This window comes from Colobus angolensis, unplaced genomic scaffold (assembly GCF_000951035.1).
Source record: "Colobus angolensis palliatus isolate OR3802 unplaced genomic scaffold, Cang.pa_1.0 Scaffold75, whole genome shotgun sequence".
NCBI classification, from domain to species: Eukaryota; Metazoa; Chordata; class Mammalia; order Primates; family Cercopithecidae; genus Colobus; species Colobus angolensis.
In genome coordinates, this window is record NW_012121265.1 from 4,187,830 (window position 1) to 4,206,187 (window position 18,358).

At 38.3% G+C, this 18,358-nt stretch overlaps 1 protein-coding gene across 2 annotated transcripts in view; it reads right to left on the minus strand.

The window, feature by feature from the left end:
• TRUB1 (TruB pseudouridine (psi) synthase family member 1) overlaps window positions 1–18,358 on the minus strand; it is a 45,119-nt gene that overhangs the window by 18,427 nt on the left and 8,334 nt on the right. Inside the window, exons 2-3 of one of the 2 annotated variants that reach the window (XM_011927828.1) lie at window positions 16,288–16,386; window positions 7,643–7,698 (exon numbers count right to left, since the gene is read on the minus strand). In XM_011927828.1, the coding sequence (XP_011783218.1) occupies window positions 7,643–7,698; window positions 16,288–16,386 (155 nt within the window). The remainder of the gene's footprint in view (window positions 1–7,642; window positions 7,699–16,287; window positions 16,387–18,358) is intronic. The other variant, XM_011927829.1, reaches the window with a different exon arrangement.

The window sequence follows — 18,358 nt, forward strand, 5'->3', positions numbered from 1 at the left end:
AAAAAGAGCAAAACCAGTATAGTCACAGAGTTAGCTTTTCCTCTGAGAGCTTCCCATTTTTTTTTTTTTTTTTTGCGATGAAGTTTTTGCTTGTTGCCCAGGCTGGAGTGCAGTGGCCTCTGGGTTTAAGCGATTCTCCAGCCTCACCCTGTGGAGTAGCTGGGATTACAGGTACCCGCCACCACACCTGGCTAATTTTTTGTATTTTTAGTAGAGATGGGGTTTCACTATGTTGGTCAGGCTGGTCTTGAACTTCTGACCTCAGGTGATCCACCCGTCTTGGCCTCCCAAAGCCAAAGTGCTAGGATTACAGGCGTGAGCCACTACGCCTGGCCATGTATTTTCTTAATAAAGATAAATTACTACTTAAGATCTCAGGAACAAGAATCATTTCTAAGAACCGATCTTTATTCACAAGTGAAGAATTAGATCATTCTTAGTTACATGAGGACTGTCTTATTTCTCATCTTAGGACACACTTGTAGTACATATTCTTTTCACTACTCTCTTCTGGTCAAACGCAAATTTTATTTGGGGCACCACATGAAGCAGTGAAAAAAGTGCAAGAACTCTATTTCCCACTGAAAATAATCTGTATTTATGTGAGCAATTTTATAAAAGAAAGTTCAAAGTACTTTGCAGAAATACAAGCTTATTAATGACAAATTTATTAGGCTAGTGAAGGGACCCAACACAAAAATGAGAAAAATATTAAAACTTCAAGACTTCATAAATATGCAGACATTTTATAACAGCTTAAGGGTCTTTGATGAAATCACCTTAATATTATATAGCTCAGATTTTTTAAAAAATAAATATAATACAGAAGGGAATATTTCAACACATTTGAATTAATTTTTTTAAAGTTTCATAGGTATTGACAAAAATTAGTTTTTTGTAACTAAACACAGTCTCACCACCTGAGACACCCATTCCTGCTTCTGTATTTTGGGACAATCAACCTTGATTAAGCATACCACAGGGAGAAGTACGAGAGAAGTACAACAATGGTAAAAGCACAGGCCCAGGGTCAACTGGCTGGGTTTGAATTCTGACTCTACCACAATTTGTAGATCAAGTTAGTCTTTCCTGCTGGAGCTTAATTTCCTTATCTTAAAATGTGGAAAATAATAATGCCTCATGAGAAGAAGCAAAGAGTTTAGAGCAACAATATCTAGCCCTGGTAAATAACAGATAATAATACCATCACCATTTTTATTTTCTAAGAAAGAAAATATTGAATGATTCACAGTAACACTGGCTAGAGTTGACTCATCTGGTTACAGTGAGCTCCCATAAGGAAAGCAAAGCATCAAAATGTTTTTTTTTTTTGCCTTTAGAGTCTGTTTAGTTGCATAAGAAAACCACAGTGCAATCTTGCAGACTGAGCCTTGAAAGTATCTGCACTATCCCGCTCTGTAACAAGATTCAACTAGGAACCTTAACATGTTTCCCAAGTATGCAATGCCCATTCTAGTCTCCGGACTCTTGGTGTTTTGTGCACCTGGGGCACATATGCCACTTCCCTGCCTTGAAATCCCTTTCTTCTCTAAGGATCAAACCTTATTCAGCTTTCAGAGCCACCCCTTAATCCATCCCGACTTCCAATTACCCATCTCCACAGCATGACTAAGAGTAGGTGCTCGATACAAATTCCGTACATAGAAAGAAGGCAGGCCCATATCAAATCCACACATTCAATCATGTTTCTTAAGGACTATGAATGTCCAAAGTATTCTTCTAAGTGCTAGGGAAGGACACACAGATACATAAGATAGAGTCCTCTCCCTCTAAGAGGTTATGGTGTAACGGGAAGACTTCAATAAAGACAACTACTGCAGAGGGGACTGGGTACAATGGCAACAACAGACATTTCTGGTTTATCTCACTGAGCTGCAATTATACTGTATGTAGCTACGTGTTGGATTCTTTTTAGGGGAGACAATATCTAAATCAACATTCTTAAATCAAATCAAAATGTTCTCAAACATTTTGGTTTCAGCGCCCCTATACACACTTAAAACTTATTGAGAAACCCTGTCACACATTTTTTTAAAAAATGTATCTGCCTAGATTTATTATGTTAGAAATTAAAGCTGAAAATGTTTAAAACTTCCATTAGCCATCACAGCAATGATGCCATGGCACATCTAGTAACCTCTGAAAAACTCTGTCATGTATCTGTGGGATTGCAAGTTAAAAAGGCAAAACTATGAAAATACTTTCAATTTCAACAGACACCCTGAAAGAGCCTCAGGAGTCCTTAGACCACACCCTGTGAACCGATGATTGAAATCATAGCTGTTTCCTAGCTTTCCCTTGTCCTCGCATCTAGTAATAATTATCCTTCAATTTTATTCAATTATCCACAAACCACTTAGAAAAATTCACCCACACAGTTAAGCCTCCAGCTGAAACAAAGTCTCACGACCAAAAAGATATTGGGATAGAAGAAAAAAGACATGGAGACGTATACATTCAACCCTAACATTTTATCTTATGGAGTCTAAAATACTTATTTTCACTGGCTTAAATTCTACATAGAGTCTGTGCTTTAGAGCTGTTAATTCTCCAAGACATGTATCTGGGAATTGTGAGTTCTACTACTGTATTCATTACAATGTAATTCCACTGCACCAAAGAGAGGTCCTGAAGAACATTCCATTGACCTGTGTACTCTCTGGGACTCATAGTTTCTCAATGATATTATTCTACTCTCTACTTTACTCATCTTCAAGCTCCCTGAACCCCACAGCAGATATGAGTTAGACATCTCTAGCAGCAAATCAGCTTCTGTACTGTTTAGGAGAAAAAAAAAAGTATACACAATCATTTCCTTGGATCTCAACTGAGGTGTGATTTTGAAACCTTGTGATTTAAAACTTCACCAACAAAAGAGGGATATTACTGAGGATGAGAAAGAACACTTTTTTAAAAACCTATCAAACCAAAAACATGTGGCTTTGAATGTCTTCATTAAGAAGGAACAGTTCTTTTTTACAGCTCATAAGTATAAGCCCTTTAAAATGTTCAATACAGTATTTCTGAAATATATAATAGAGTATACAGAAAAGGTACAAACTGGACTAGCCTCTGGAGAAAACTGATTAGAAATTCTGAAATCTTCAAGAGTTGGCTAAGTTACATAGGAGCATTATTCAAGTCACACTATAGAGTTCTCATAACTGGTTAACCTAAAAATGTTACTGTGTTCTTGGGGGAAGTTACTATCCTTTGACCACACCAAGAAGGGGAAACTTCATTCACTCCAATGATAACACTTGTTTAATTACTGGAGGCGGATACAAAGTTGCCTTCTGAGGAAATGCTGGCTTTGCCTGCAGGTGTCACTATGGTTTACCTGCACAGAGATATAGAGGTACCTTTATATCTGGACATACTAGTTAGATTCTTTGGGTTTTCATAACCTTTCCGTCTGGTTTCTAAAGCATTTATAAAGTAACCAACTTTCATCAGCAATATAGAAAACTAATAAAGACAGCACTCCAAAACCTCATCAAAGTCTGTTCCTTCAAAGTACAACATCTGGTATCCAGCTTTTGCTGAACGACTGGCTCAAAGAAAGTGTAATTTAGGGATGATAGGAGAGGGACTACTGCCCTTCTCTAGGTAAGCTACGTTTTATACTTAGATCAACTTAGGCCAAAGGAACACATCAGACTAACCTCTCAGAAAAATTTTACCTAAACTGTCTTTTATGTAGCTCCATTTCTACATCTGTGGTAAAACTATTTTTGCAAATCGCCATCTGTCATTTAATATCCCTTATTGTCAGAAACTTCTTTCTGAGTTTAATGTCCAAGGAAAGTCTGTCTCTCCCTTAAAGAACTGGCATGCTTTCTCTTTCTGATGAGTGCACTATTTTTCCTACGTCACCAGTGATCACAAAAAGCAATGAAAAAAAAAATGAAGTTAACTGTATTCAAGAGTTCCAACAGAACTTGCCTGAGTAAAATTAATTTCAGGAGTCTACAGAACATGTAGCTAGAGAGCTCCAACAGGCCTGGACCTCAAGAGAGAGATTGGGGGATAGGTAAAATACTTGGGAATAGTAGTAACAGTATTTAATGAACAATGTCTGTATACAAGGCACTGTATAAAAGCTTACATGCTTTTCTTACACATTATACACATAATACTAAATGATCAGGCAGAGGAAAAAAAAGACTTGAGAAATATGATCACTGGCAGAACAAAGCTCACTCCAAGGCAGAGAGGAAGACAATGAGGAACACAGGGCAGTGGCTCTTTTCTTAACTCTTACCCTGATCTGAATGGGAAGAAACGCAAGAAATGATTTGGGTGGTCTGATGAGTGCCTGGTCTTCATAGATGGAAGCAAAATAATATGATGGCCCAAAGATTTTATTTAAAAGGCCAGAATTTCACCTATTAAGTGACAGTAGTTGTATGAAGTAGCACCATGTTGAAGAAGATTCTAAGGGTGTTTCTTGATTCAGCAAGAAGAAATGTTAGGCCATGTTCAATTAGCGTATCTCCAATTAGGACTGGCTAGGGAGAGAAGGCTGTACTGTAAATATGGCCGTAACAAGAACACTGAATATCTGCCATCCTAGAACTAAATATTTCTACTCTTGATGTAACTCCATCCTACACATACCAGAAGTCTAATTTTACTAGTTGCACTGTGATGCAAATAAAAATTCATCTGTCAAAACAGGAAGTGAAGAAAAAGTAGACATTAGATCTGGGCCAAGTTAGGGGCTGCAGCCACCTTTTTTTTTAATGAAACAGAAGGAAAAGTATCAAGAATACATCATACATAGGGTTAGAGGTGGATAAAGTTTGGATGTCTGTCCCCTCCAAATCTCATGTTGAAATGTAATCCCCAGTGTTGGAGGTGAGGCATGGTGGGAACTGTCTGGGTTATGATAGCGGATCCTGCAGGAATGTCTCGGTGCCCTCCCTGCAGCAATGAGTTAATGCGCGATCTGGCTGTTTAAAAGAGCGTAGCACCTCCGCCTCTCTCTCTCTCACTCCCTCTCTCACCATGTGACATGGCCACAAGTGTAAGCTTCCTGAGGCCCTCGCCAGAAGCAGATACCAGTACCATGTCTCTTGTACAGACTTCAGAACCATGAGCCAAATAAACCTCTTTTCTTTATAAATTACCCAGCCTCGACTGTTCCTTTACAGCAACACAAACAGACTAACACAAAGTTGTTTCATGAAATTTTTCCTTTTCATAAATGTATGTATCTATAGGGTCACTACATAAAATATGTCTCTTACTATGGGTCTTAGTCAAAAAAATTTTGAAAGTCACAAGGCAAGATGATCTCTAAGATTCCTTCCAGCGCTTTTAAAAAAAGAAAAAAATATTTATTAACAGTCTTTAACTACTTTTTATTAAAAAATAGTCTTCATCATTAAACTCTTAATGATTTAGTTCTTTTAACATGTACATAAAACTAAAAGGATAAGAAATATAAATAGCTAACAAGACAATGATGCCTAATTTTGAAATACGAAATACCTAAGAACTAGGTTTCTGTAACAAGATGTGCCTGTGGTATTCTATTTATGTTATAGTCATCTGAGGATCCGTGATTTCACTGTATAACATTCAGGTGTTGTAGCTGAACAGCAAATTGGCTGTTATAAAATTTATACCTGAGTCAGTGATGTACTTACATTTTCAGTCATAGTATTTCTGAAAATATGCCTGAAATTTACAAGTAAAATCTTTCAGTAATATATAGTGTGCCTGTGTTTGTGGTTTGGGGAAGGAGGGGTGAACAATGAATATCTAAATGAACTCAACATATTTTACCCTGGGAAAAAAAACCCAAACAAATTCCTTAATGTAAAAATAACCTTTCTATCATTAACATAAAAGTGCCTTGTTTATTGTATAGATTTTAGAAAATACCAAATAATGTGAAAAAAAATCATCCATAATCCCATATTAAAATAAACATTGTTCATCTTTGGGAGTACAGAAACAAATATTAAACAACTGGCAAAAACTAGTATCAGAAATAGATTCTAAACTCTGTGTGTCAGTATTTAAGCACAATATACATATTAATGAGAAACTGTCAAACGCCTTCATTCTAATGCAATGTTTACACTGTAATTTTTCAACACCAATATTTTGAAGATTACAAAGCAAGCCACACTTCATTTATCAGAGGTACTAAGATTCCTTCCAAGTGAATGGCACACAGATTTTTATGCCAGTTGATAACCAAAATGAGATATCACATGCAGTATGTTCTCCAGGGCTTTTTAAAATCTATCAGTCAATCAATCTATGTATCTATGTATCTACCAACCTACCTACCTACCTTACTTATTATTTATTGAGATGGAGACATCTCACTCTGTCACCCACGCTGGCATGTGGTGGCATGATCTTGGCTCACTGCAACCTCCGCCTCCTGGGTTCAAGTGATTATCCTGCCTCAGCCTAAAGAGTAGCTGCCATTAAAGGTGTACAGCACCACGCCTGGATAATTTTTTTGGTATTTTTAGTAGAGATGGGTTTCACCATGTTGGCCAGGCTGGTCTCAAACTCCTGACCTCAAGTGATCTGCCCACCTTGGCCTTTCAAAGTGTTAGGATTACAGGCATGAGACACTCTGCTTGGCCAGGGCTTTTATTTTAATACTTAAACCACTACTACGTCAAGTGTTTTCCACAGGCCAGTATCTATAATAAGTTCAGAAAATGAGATTGTGTAGAAACTTATTTAGCAATTTTACATTGCCATAATATTTTAATTATATTTTACAAAAGTCATCAATCAGTCCGCAATGAACTGAAAATTGTTTCAAATGGTCTGTGACTACAGATTCTTTTAAAGAAACAAGAGTCATTTTATCAATAATTTATATTACATTTAGAGCAACAGTTTTAAAACAAAGTTTATTCCAGGAACATAATGAAATTTTTTGCTACCTCTTGGCATACTAATCTTCTTTGCACATGCGTTTTCATTGGCCCTCAGTCCCAGCACTTATAACCAGCACCTAATTACTCGTATGGATACAGACATTATCTCTCTGAGAGGTGGAAGAGACCCCTTCTACCAGCAGTTCACAGCTTTCCAGCCTCTCCTGCCTCCAAATAACCCCTTCTCTCTCTTCTATCAAGTGCCTGGAAAAGTGCTTTTGGATCTATTCAAGGTTACTCTCATAGAAGAACATACTTTATCATCTTAAAGAGGCCCTACTCTTTTCTTTAATGAACATTTTATAACCATTGAACAAGCATATTTTTGCTAAAAGGGCGTAGGTTTACAAAATGGTACTGTTTCTGTAAAAATTCCAAGGTTTAAAAAAGTCTGCCACTAGCGTTTATGATCTCTAAGTCCCAATCATCTAAGAAATATGGTATTTTAAAAGTCCAAATATAATTTTATTAAATGATGAGCACTGTAGCATTGTTTCTTTAAGTCTAGTTGGTTTTCAATTAAGAATTTCCAATTTTCGGTCTCGATATTTTCAATCTCAGATATGTTTATAGACATAATTAATACTCAGGAATGATACCCATTCATGCAGTTTACTCAGTTTATTTTTCTATTTGATAAAAATCCAATACATGTAAGTCATTAAGAACATTAAAGAAAAACAGAACTATTTCAGTATTCTTACCTTGGACCCTGACAACATACTGGTCAACATTTTTGTTCCACTTCCAATTCCAACAACTACAAATCAAAGAAAGAAATATTATGACACTCTGTTCTGAAAACTAGGTTTTTAAAATAGCTATATATTTTGGTCATAATTTCCCGGCTTAGGTAATGTGAAGTGGGAAAGACCATATATTTAGCAAAATTTCAGGGCTCCTATTACTCCAAACAGTTGAACTTGTCATGCAAATAAGAAACTCTAAAGAAGGGATGAGAAGACCTTTCTCCCCATTCTCAAAGCATTAAACTCAGTAGAAACCTCAACCCAGCCCATTAGATAATGAAGCCTTAGAACAATCTCAAAGGACACACTGGAATTTTATATGGGCACCAGTGAAAAACACATGGCACAATTAACCATGTTCAAGTGGGTATGATAAAGTCTTTTGACAGAATTCATTATTAAACAAAGCAAAAGCCATTATCATAGCTAATGAACCATTTAAAGATGATTAGCACCCAGCAGTATATACAATCAAGAAAAGAGAAACATAACAACTCAGTCTAACACAAAGAAGAATACAAGGTAAAATGAAGGCTGAAGAATGTATTTTAACAGAGACCAAATATAAAGTACAACAATGGCCTACCTTTCTCTTAAATTTCAAACATTATTCATACAACAACACATTTCCCTCGGTGAGGATGAGAGGATTTAGTCACTTCTCTTTTTGTAAGAAGCCACATTTTTGTAAGAATTGAAATATCTGTCATCAACAGATATAACTGTGCATAAGAACACAATACAACCACCAGAATTCAGAATTATAAGAGCAAACAAGGAGTACTGATTGGCAAACTGGAAAAAATATCTTCAATATTTACAGCAAATATCATTCAGTGAGTTTACCATGTATCAGATTCTACTCTAAATGCTCTCCTTTCATTATCCCATTTAATCCTTATAACAACTTTAAAAGGCCAGGCATGGTGGCTCACACCTGTAATCCTAGCACTTTGGGAGGTTGAGGAGGGCAGATCACCTGAAGTCAGGAGTTTGAAACCAGCCTGACGAACATGGAGAAAGCCCATCTCTACTAAAAATACAAAATTAGCCGGGTATGGTGGTGCATGCCCGTAATCCCAAATACTCGGGAGGATAAGGCAGGAGAATCGCTTGAACCCAGGAGGCGGAGGTTGCGGTGAGCCAAGATCGTACCACTGTACTCCACTGCACTCCAGCCTGGGCGACAAGAGCAAAACTCCATCTAAAAAAAAAAAAAACTTTAAAAGATAGTATAATTACCCCCGTTGACAGATGAGATAGATGAAGAAACAGGAATAAGAGACTAAGAACTTTGTCCAGCATCTCACAACCAGTACCTGGTAGAGGTAAGATTCAAACCAAATGGTCTAAGAGCTGACCCCCTTCCTTTCCATTCCCTCTGCCACCCTAACTCACCTAGGCTTTCTTTTCACTGCCAACAGCCTACATCACTGCAAACCTGACAGTTCTATATCCTATCCCTTCCTCTTCCAATTCATACCACTTCTTAACCATTTCTGAAACCTTATTTTTCACATTACAAAGCCCCCCAAACAATCCTTAGTAGGGTCCCAGTGCCTGCAGTACCAACTCCTTATTAAAGTATTCAAAGTCAATCCTTTGAAGCCCAGCTCAAGCCCCAACTCATTCATAAAGTCTATTCCAACCCCCTCGAAACTTCTATGACACTCATCTGTATTGATCCTTCTAAGTCATATAGTTCAAGGTCTGAGATCAAAACAGTCTGCCCTCAGTAATCCTCTGAAGAGCATAATACTCTTCAAATGACAGAACTTGTAGATACTGCTGTTGATGAGGCAAACAGGAAAGATTCAATGCAATTTGATTCCAATCAAATAAATCCCCAAACAATATTTTTCTGAACAACTACTATGAATATAATCCCAAGAGGAATACTTCCAATGGAAAAGCAAAGAAACTTGTGACACATTTCCTAACTTCAAAACAGCTTATAATCTCATCAGGAAAATAAAAAACAGAAAAATACAGTGCTCAAGAAATGTTGCCTAATGAGTGAAAAATGCTAAATAACAATATGATAGTATACGATTAAGTGTCAAAATGAACAGAGAGAGAAGAGCTGCCATAGCAAGGCAAAGGTGGGGGCATTCTAAATGACTAAAGACGCCAGAGAATGCTTCATTCAAGCATTTCAGAGTTTGTATTAGGCCTTTGAAGGATGTATAGGGAACACAACAGAGAGAAGAGAAGCATGTTCTAAAAAAGAAAATAATTGCACAAACTCTCAGATACAAGCATGAGAACAGTGGGTTTATCAACTGAACACAGGGTATCTTAGAAGCAGGCTGACATGTTTGACTTTAACATGGTTGAAATCCTGAACTCACGATGGTTTCTGAGCTAGTTTAGTGACCCAGAAGGATAAAATTTAAAAGATGGCATCTTAGAGTTACCCAGCTTAATCCTCTCATTTTATACCTAAGAATAACCAAGTGCCACTGAAGTGAGGTGATTAGTGAAAGCAGAATTTTAGGAAGACTAATATGGTGGTGGCATACAGAAAAATTATCTGGAGTTGGGACCTGGCCAACCAGCAGCTTTTCATTCACAGGTTAGTTTCCCGGACAGAATTTTTACTTAGCATTTTTTGCCTTCAATCATTCAAAATTGTATTCAATACTTATTGTGTAGGTACAGAAATAAATAAGACCTGGCTTCAGCTGTGATTTAACAATCTAATAGAGAGACAGATATTAACAAAAACCAGGAGAACAAAATGAAATTTTACATTAGTAGTATAGAAGAGCAAGCAGGCAGACTTCAAAGGTAGGAAATGGCATTTCAGCTGAACCTGGAAAGGCCAGTAGGACTTCTACAACCAAAGGTGCTGAGAGAGATGAGCAGCTTATAAAAGAAAAACATGAGCAAAGGCACCACGTTTGAAAAGGTGTGGAGAATTTAGAGAGTGGACGAATGACAGGGTTTTCCATGCACTGTTGCACAATCACTACTCTCCTACTCTATCTCCCAAGTGTTCTGTGCTCACTCAAATGTCTTCTCTGTTAAAAAACAAAAACAAAAACAACTATCTCCAAACTTATCCAATGTCCTAGTATCCTATTCTCAAATCAAAAAGATAGAATTTGTTTATGATGAGAGTCTCTCTAGGACAGGCATGGACTACATACATGTATTTCCAGCTTTCTATAAGATCATCTTACAAGGCCCGTGTCTTTCCAATTGTAGGAATCGATTTTAAGAATCTGAAACACCTGGCTGATACAGATGTGTGGGTAAAAAATAAAAACTAAAAACAAAACAAACAAAAAGCTCTATCTAGAAAGACATCTCTCACAAAATCAGTTCTGATAAAACTCTGCTAATAACCTCAGTGACCTCAAATAGGGAAATGATTAACAAATTGTATTTTAGCCATATGATGGAACATTTTATAGCCATTAAAAATAAAGTTTACAAAGAGCTTATCAACATGAACAATGTTTATGTTACAATGTTAAGTTTAAAAAATGGATATATAAGTACACACAGTGAAGTAGAGCTCAACTTTAAAAATCTGCATAGACAAAAAGCTACAAGGAAGTATGGCAAAAATGTTAACTGACTATTGATGAAAGGTGGAAAATGGATAATTTTTTATTTTCAACTTTCCTGTATTTTCTAAATTTTCCCACTGTTTCTATAACCTCTAAAGTTAAAAAAATAATTTTTGAAATGGTATATAGAAATTGTATTTACATTTTAAGTGATTTATGATAAACAAGTGTATTCCTTTCCTATTGCTACTGTAACAAATTATCAACCTGGCTTAAAACAATACAAAGTTTTTATCATACAGTTGCGGAGGTCAGAAGCCTGAAACGGGTTTAACTAGGCTTAAAATCAAAGGGTTGGCTTGGCTGTGTTCTTCTCTGGAGGTGCTAGGGGAGAATCCTTCACTAGAGCCTCCCTAGAGAACCCATGTTTTTGTTTGCTTGTTTGCCTCCTCCAGTTTTTAGAGGCTGCCCCATTCTTTGGCTTGTGATCCCCTTCACTCTTCAAAGCCAGCAACCCACATTACTCCAACCTCTGCCTCCACTGCCACATCTCCTCTGACTCTCTCTTCTGCCTCCTCTTCCACTTTTAAAGAATATTATGATTACATTGGGTCCACTTGGAAATTTCAGGATAATCTATCTTAAAGTCAGCTGATTAGCAATATCAATTCCATCTACAACCCTAATGCTCCTTGTGATGTAACCTAATATATTCACAGGTTATGGAAATTAGGACACGGACACCTTTAGAGGGCCATTATTTTGCCTACCATGTTTTTTTTTTGAGACGGAGTCTCACTCTGTTGCCCAGACTGGAGTGCAGTGGCGCGATCTCAGCTCACTGCAAGCTCCGCCTCCCGGGTTCATGCCATTCTCCTGCGTCAGTCTCCGGAGTAGCTGGGACTACAGGCACCCGCCACCTCACCCGGCTAATTTTTTGTATTTTTAGTAGAGACGGGGTTTCACCATGTTAACCAGGATGGTCTCGATCTCCTGACCTCGTGATCCACCCGCCTCGGCCTCCCAAAGTGCTGGGATTACAGGCGTGAGCCACTGCGCCCGGCCTGCCTACCATGTATTTTTGAGAAACTTGTGAACCCTCTACCAATCATGCTATAGAATTATAAACCTGAATTTCAGGTTATAATCTTAAATTGTCAGCTAAATTCTTAACTGCACCATTAATATTGCAAAAAAAAAAAATGTTGAAAGTAAAAGTGTATTTTTTTTGCACAGGTCCAGTTTTAGTTTGTTTTCTTTTGTTTGTTTGTTTTCAAAAAAGACCTTTTGGCTGGGCATGGTGGCTCACCATGCACTTTGGGAGGCCAAGGTAGATCAGGAGTTCAAGACCACCCTGGTCAACACGGTGAAACCCTGACTCTACTAAAAATACAAAAATCAGCCGACTGTGGTGGCAGTCACCTGTAATCCCAGCTAGTCAGGGATTGGGAGTTGAATTTGGGAGGCGGAAGTTGCAGTGAGCCAAGATCACACCACTGCACTCAAGCCTGGACGACAGAACAAGATTCCATCTCAAAAAAATAAATAAAAATAAAAAAGACCTGTATACAACACTTCACAGGATAAAGTATACATCTATATACTATAGGTATTTTGTAAGATATTTTTGAAAACCTTTTGACTCAGTTTTGGTAGACATTATCCTCTTTTAAGAGATGAAGAAACATTCAGTGAAGTTATGGGATTTTCTTAGGATGTATATAAGTTAGTAATTAAAGCAGCCAGTAGCCAGTGTACAAACCAAAGTATGATTAGAGTCCAGTGTTTATTTTACCACACAATCAAAAATCGTCTTCTTGTAAGTTTCCAGAACTGCTAACTTGGACAACAAACATCCCAACCAACAATTTTTTAAACTTTCTCTCTCCTTGGAAATCACATGCATTAAAAGAAAAATTAATACATCTGACATATGAACATATTATAACATCATAAAAGTCCCTGTGTGATCAAATATAAATTAAGCCTCCAACCAGAAAACTGTTTCCAACACAGTTTCTTCCACACATACAAATCTCAGCCCCTTCATAATACTAAAATGGAAGCTTCAACAAGATCCCTTAGGCCAAGGGTGTCCAATATTTTGGCTTCCCTGGGCCACAATGAAAGAAGAATTGTCTTGGGCCACACACATAATACACTAACAATAGCCGATGAGTTTAAAAAAAAAAAAAAACCACAAAAAAATCTCATGATATTTTAAGAAAGTTTACAGATTTGTGTTGGGCTGCATTCAAAGCCTCCCTAGGCCACATGCAGCCCGCAGGCCAAAGGCTGGACAAGCTAGCCTTAGGTTCAGGGTAAAAAATAAACTTTCATTCACTGCCTTGAATATGACTATTTTCTGCATGCCAATGAAGAACCGCCACTAGAAATTAATAGAATTGATCTATTCATAAACAAGCAACAGATCTTATCCTCTCTTTTCTTGTATTTGTGGTGCTATGCCTGGAAAACAGTAAAGCAGAAGGGTTAGGAACATAGGCTTCAACTCAGAAGCCAACTCTAATCAACTGGTACAGGCTACTGAAGTGCTAAGCTGATAAGAATCATGAAGCCCCAATTTCTGCCAAGAGCACAGGGCATGAGGAACAAAAGCAGGAGCGCCAGGTATCTGCCATCCACAATACGGCAGATGCTTTGGAACTGAGCAGATCTGGCTCAAATCCTGACTTTGTCACTGACTAATTCTATGACAATGAACATGTTACTTTATCTCTCAGGGTCTTCCTTTCTTCTTCTGTAAAATGAGGATGGTAATAACCTCTCTTACAGGTTATAATGAGAATTAAACTATAGAACTTATGAATGCCCAAAACTGAAGACCTTATATACAGTAAGTGCTCAATAAATGCTTATTAGCTGGGGTTTTTGTTTTGTTATGCTTGTTTTTTTGGAGTGCAGTGGTGCAATCACAGATCACTGCAGCCTCAACTTCCCAGGTTCCAGTGATACTCCCACCTCAGCCTCCCAAGCAGCTGGGACTACAGGTATGTGTCACCACACCCAGTTAATTTTTAAATTTTTTATAGAGATGGGGTTTCACTATATTGCCTAAGCTGGTCTCAGACTCTTGGGCTCAAGCAATCCACCTACCTCGGCCTCCCAAATTTCTAGGATTATAGGCATGGGTCACTGTGCCCAGCCTGATTTTTTCTATTTTGTTTATTTATTCATTTACTTACTGAGACGGAGTTTCATTCTTGTCACCCAGGTTGGAGTGCAACGGTGGGATCTCAGATCACTGCAACCTCCAGCTCCTGGGTTCAAGTGATTCTCCTGCCTCAGCCTCCCAAGTAGCTGGCATTACAGGCACATGCCACCACACCCGGCTACATTCTGTATTTTCAGTAGAGACAGGGTCTCACCATGTTGGTCAGGTTGGTCTCGAACTGATTTTTTCTATTTTAACCTCAAGTAAAAATATTATTGCCAACACAAATCTGTAATTTTAGAAAATACAAAAATCATATAGTTTATAATGTTCTTGAAGCATACCATTTTCTTCACCAATTTTATCCTTTTAAATAAGCACTCATTTACTTTGGATAGCTTAGATCAAGGTTTGCTGTTGTTCCTTTGTACCTAATTTTTGCTACAAATGAAACTGAATAAAATATAAAATACAAGAGCATGTAAAAAGATGAGTATTGTTCCATAAAAGTTTGTTTCTCGTATGTGAGGAAGGGGGCACTGAGAGGGATCCCAATGTATGCAGGTAGGTCTGTGACTAAGGATGCAGTTACAGAGTAAAATATACCCTAGCCTGTGCATAACACACTTGCACTTGAGAATCTCCACCAGGTGCAAAAAAAAAAAACAGATGGAATAAAAAAGGATTTTTATTCCCTTTGATCAATTCTACTAATTTTCCTTCACAAGCAATAAAATAGTCAACTAATACATCTCTAGCAGAAAATGACTTCCTCTCAAGCTTCCCCTTCTCAAGAGAGTTGATTTCAGAGATTAGATTAGAGACAGGCAGACAAACAGAGCCTTCTACCTTGTCAGGAATCCCCAAGACCAGCCCACATTCAAAGACTGATATATAGCTCAGATTTTTACAGTGATGTAGTAAGAATACACAGCTGGACGATAAGAGATAAAGACACAGAGAAATCTGGGCATAAGCTTCCTTATCCTCTCTCCCTCCTGTGAGGGGATGCTCGAGTGTGCTGCTTTCTCCAACAAAAAAAGCGGTCGTGTGCAATGTTTTGCTCAGGGAAGCTCATTAGAAACTCAGTGCCCAAAGCTGTGTTTTGTTTTGTTTTGAGACAGTCTCTCCATCTGTCACCCAGGCTGAAGTGCAATGGTGTGATCTCAGCTCACTGCAACCTCTGCCTCCCAGGTTCAAGCGATTCTCCTGCCTCAGCCTACCAAGTAGCTGGGATTACAGGCACATGCCACCACACTCGACTAATTTTTGTATTTTTAGTAGAGACAGTGTTTCACCATGTCAGGCAGGCTGGTCTCGAATTCCTGACCTCGTGATTCGCCTGCCTCAGCCTCCCAAAGTGCTGGGATTACAGGCGTGAGCCACCATGCCTGACCCCAGTGCCCACAGCTTTTATTAGGGACTTGAGAGGATGATCACTGAGGCACCCTCTGCCTTAGCAGTGGAGCAAAATTCCAGATTCCTAGAAGGAAAGCTGGTGTTCTCAGAAACATCTGAGGCACAGCCCACCAGCCTTATCAGACAGAGAAGGGTGGGAACACTCCTAAAACCCAAGTTCCCAGATACCAGCCAAGGGCAAGCTGTGCAAGCAGACCTTTCTAAAGATAGTAATTTCAGGCCTGCTATGTTAACTCTTTTCTGCACAGAGAGAAACCTTTTTTCAAAGTCCCATCCACACGTAAAAGTAGCTATTTCTAACAGCCTTGTAGACCTTGTATGATTTAAAGGCTTCTTTAAAAGATGGCACTATATATATCCAGTAGATCTGAAACATTCCAAAGTAGAGTGAAAAATACAAGGCTTTAGTCAATCTATCTGTTCTCAACCAGTGTTTCTTTCTGATATTAAGGGACAGTGGATACTTAATTTCCTTTCATATCTCTTACCCAGAACTCCTCGGGCTGCGCTGTCTAGAGTCCCTCCATGCCCAATTTTCAAAGTCTGCTTTTTCCTCTTGGTCCATTCTGGAGAAGGCATTCCAGCTTCTACGAGAGTAATGGGGATGAAAAAAAGGTGATTACTATGACAAATTAAGTAGGATTTCCATAAACTTGGCAGGAAGACGGAATGACCTTTTCAAAACAAACAAAAACTATTATACAAACTTTACATGTTAAGAGAATATGACCTCGTTACTAGTAAAGAAAAGATTTTAAAATGTATATTCCCTAAATTATAAAGAGTGTTCCCAAATTAGCTATCAAGACACTGTAATTCATTCTCTAAGAGAAAAATGGCATTTTTAAAAGGTGGGTAAATATCCAAACCAGCAAAAATCTAGTAAATTCTTGGTAGTGGTGGGCTCTTAGAGAATCATGAAAAGAAGTTAATTTTTATATATAAAGATACTTTTAAAAGTCCTCAATTTCCATTTCTAAATCTCTTCCATGGTCTTTGCTGGTATCTCCAGCTACCTAACACTGGGAGTACATCTCATGCAGGGCTATTTCTAAATACACCAAATTCCCAAACTCCCTGTATTCGCTGTCTCCCTCTCCTAACCAAAATTTTCAATTCATTAAAGAAATGAATCTCAAATCTCAACAAAACGTTATGTGGAAAGCAGCTAAGATTAAGTTGCACCTTAACTTCCTAAGCATTTAGATCTTTAAAAAGAGGATGCCAGCCTGGCTTATCTCATATTCCGGTTGTGAGCCGGGCATAGTGGTTCATGTCTGTAATCCCAGCACTTTGGGAGGCCGAGATGGATGGATCACTTGAACCCAGAAGTTCGAGACCAGCCTGGGCAACACAGGGAAACCCTGTCTCTACCCAAAATAAAATACAAAAATTAGCTGGGCATGGTGGTGTGCACCTATAGTCCTAGCTACTGAGGAGGCTTAGGAGAGAGGACTGTTTGAGCTCAGGAGGCAGAGGTTGCAGTAAGCCAAGACTGTGCCACTGTATTCCAGTCTGGGCAACAGAGTGAGATCCTGTCCTGTTTTAAAAAAATAAAAATAAGGCAAAATAATGTTACTTGAAAGTACTTTGGGGAGACAGGGTAAATGCTTCCTTCTGGGTAAATATAAATTGTTTTGATGACGGCATATAACATATTGAGAGAGTATTGGCTATTAGATGTCAAGTGAGAAAGAAGAGAAAAGCAGGAACTGCTATATTGTTCTATACCTGCCCCCAAGCCCATCAAACCTTCCTTATCAACACTGATGCAGAGTAGAAAGAAAATAAAGCAAAGAAAACGAAATGAGTGGACAGACAAGGCAGGAGGGAAATCAAAGCAACAATTGAAATGCAGAAGCCAGATTAAATGGCCAAAAAGATATGCTGGATGGCTCGGCCTCCCAATAAAATTATCACTCTACTGAGTCACCATGGTCTCTGGAACACCCTGGCATCATTCTCTAATTATGACATCACTGTAGTTAGAAGGGTATGGCTGTCTGCTTTGACATAAACTTCAAAAGCCAGACCTCAGTTTCAAACCCTTGACTTGCAACCCATCATGGATCTCTCACCCATAAATTAACAGAAACCTTTTGGGGAACTCTTTGTATTTTCAACTTGACACCCCTTGGAGTAAGAAGGCCCCATAAATATACTATCTTCCCTTTGTGCCCAAATATACCTCCTTTTAACTTGCAGACATACTGCCTCTACTATATAAAGTGGGGAATTTGGTTCACCCCACTGAACTAAGTATTTGTGGATTTTTATTAAACTATTTTCTAGCTATAAAATTCTGGTACACTTAGGGCTTTGAAGGATCCCAACAGACAAAGATGAGGGATTGTAGTATAACAGGAATCAATGCAAAGAAAGACAAGGAATGGTATTAGAGGACACAACCACTGACTGTGGCTGTCAAACACAGCTAGCATTAGAATGTAGGTATCTTTAAGAACCTTCCCAAGGCCGAGTGCGGTGGCTCACGCCTATAATCCCAGCACTTTGGGAGGCTGAAGCGAGTGGATCACCTAAGGTCGTGAGTTCGAGACC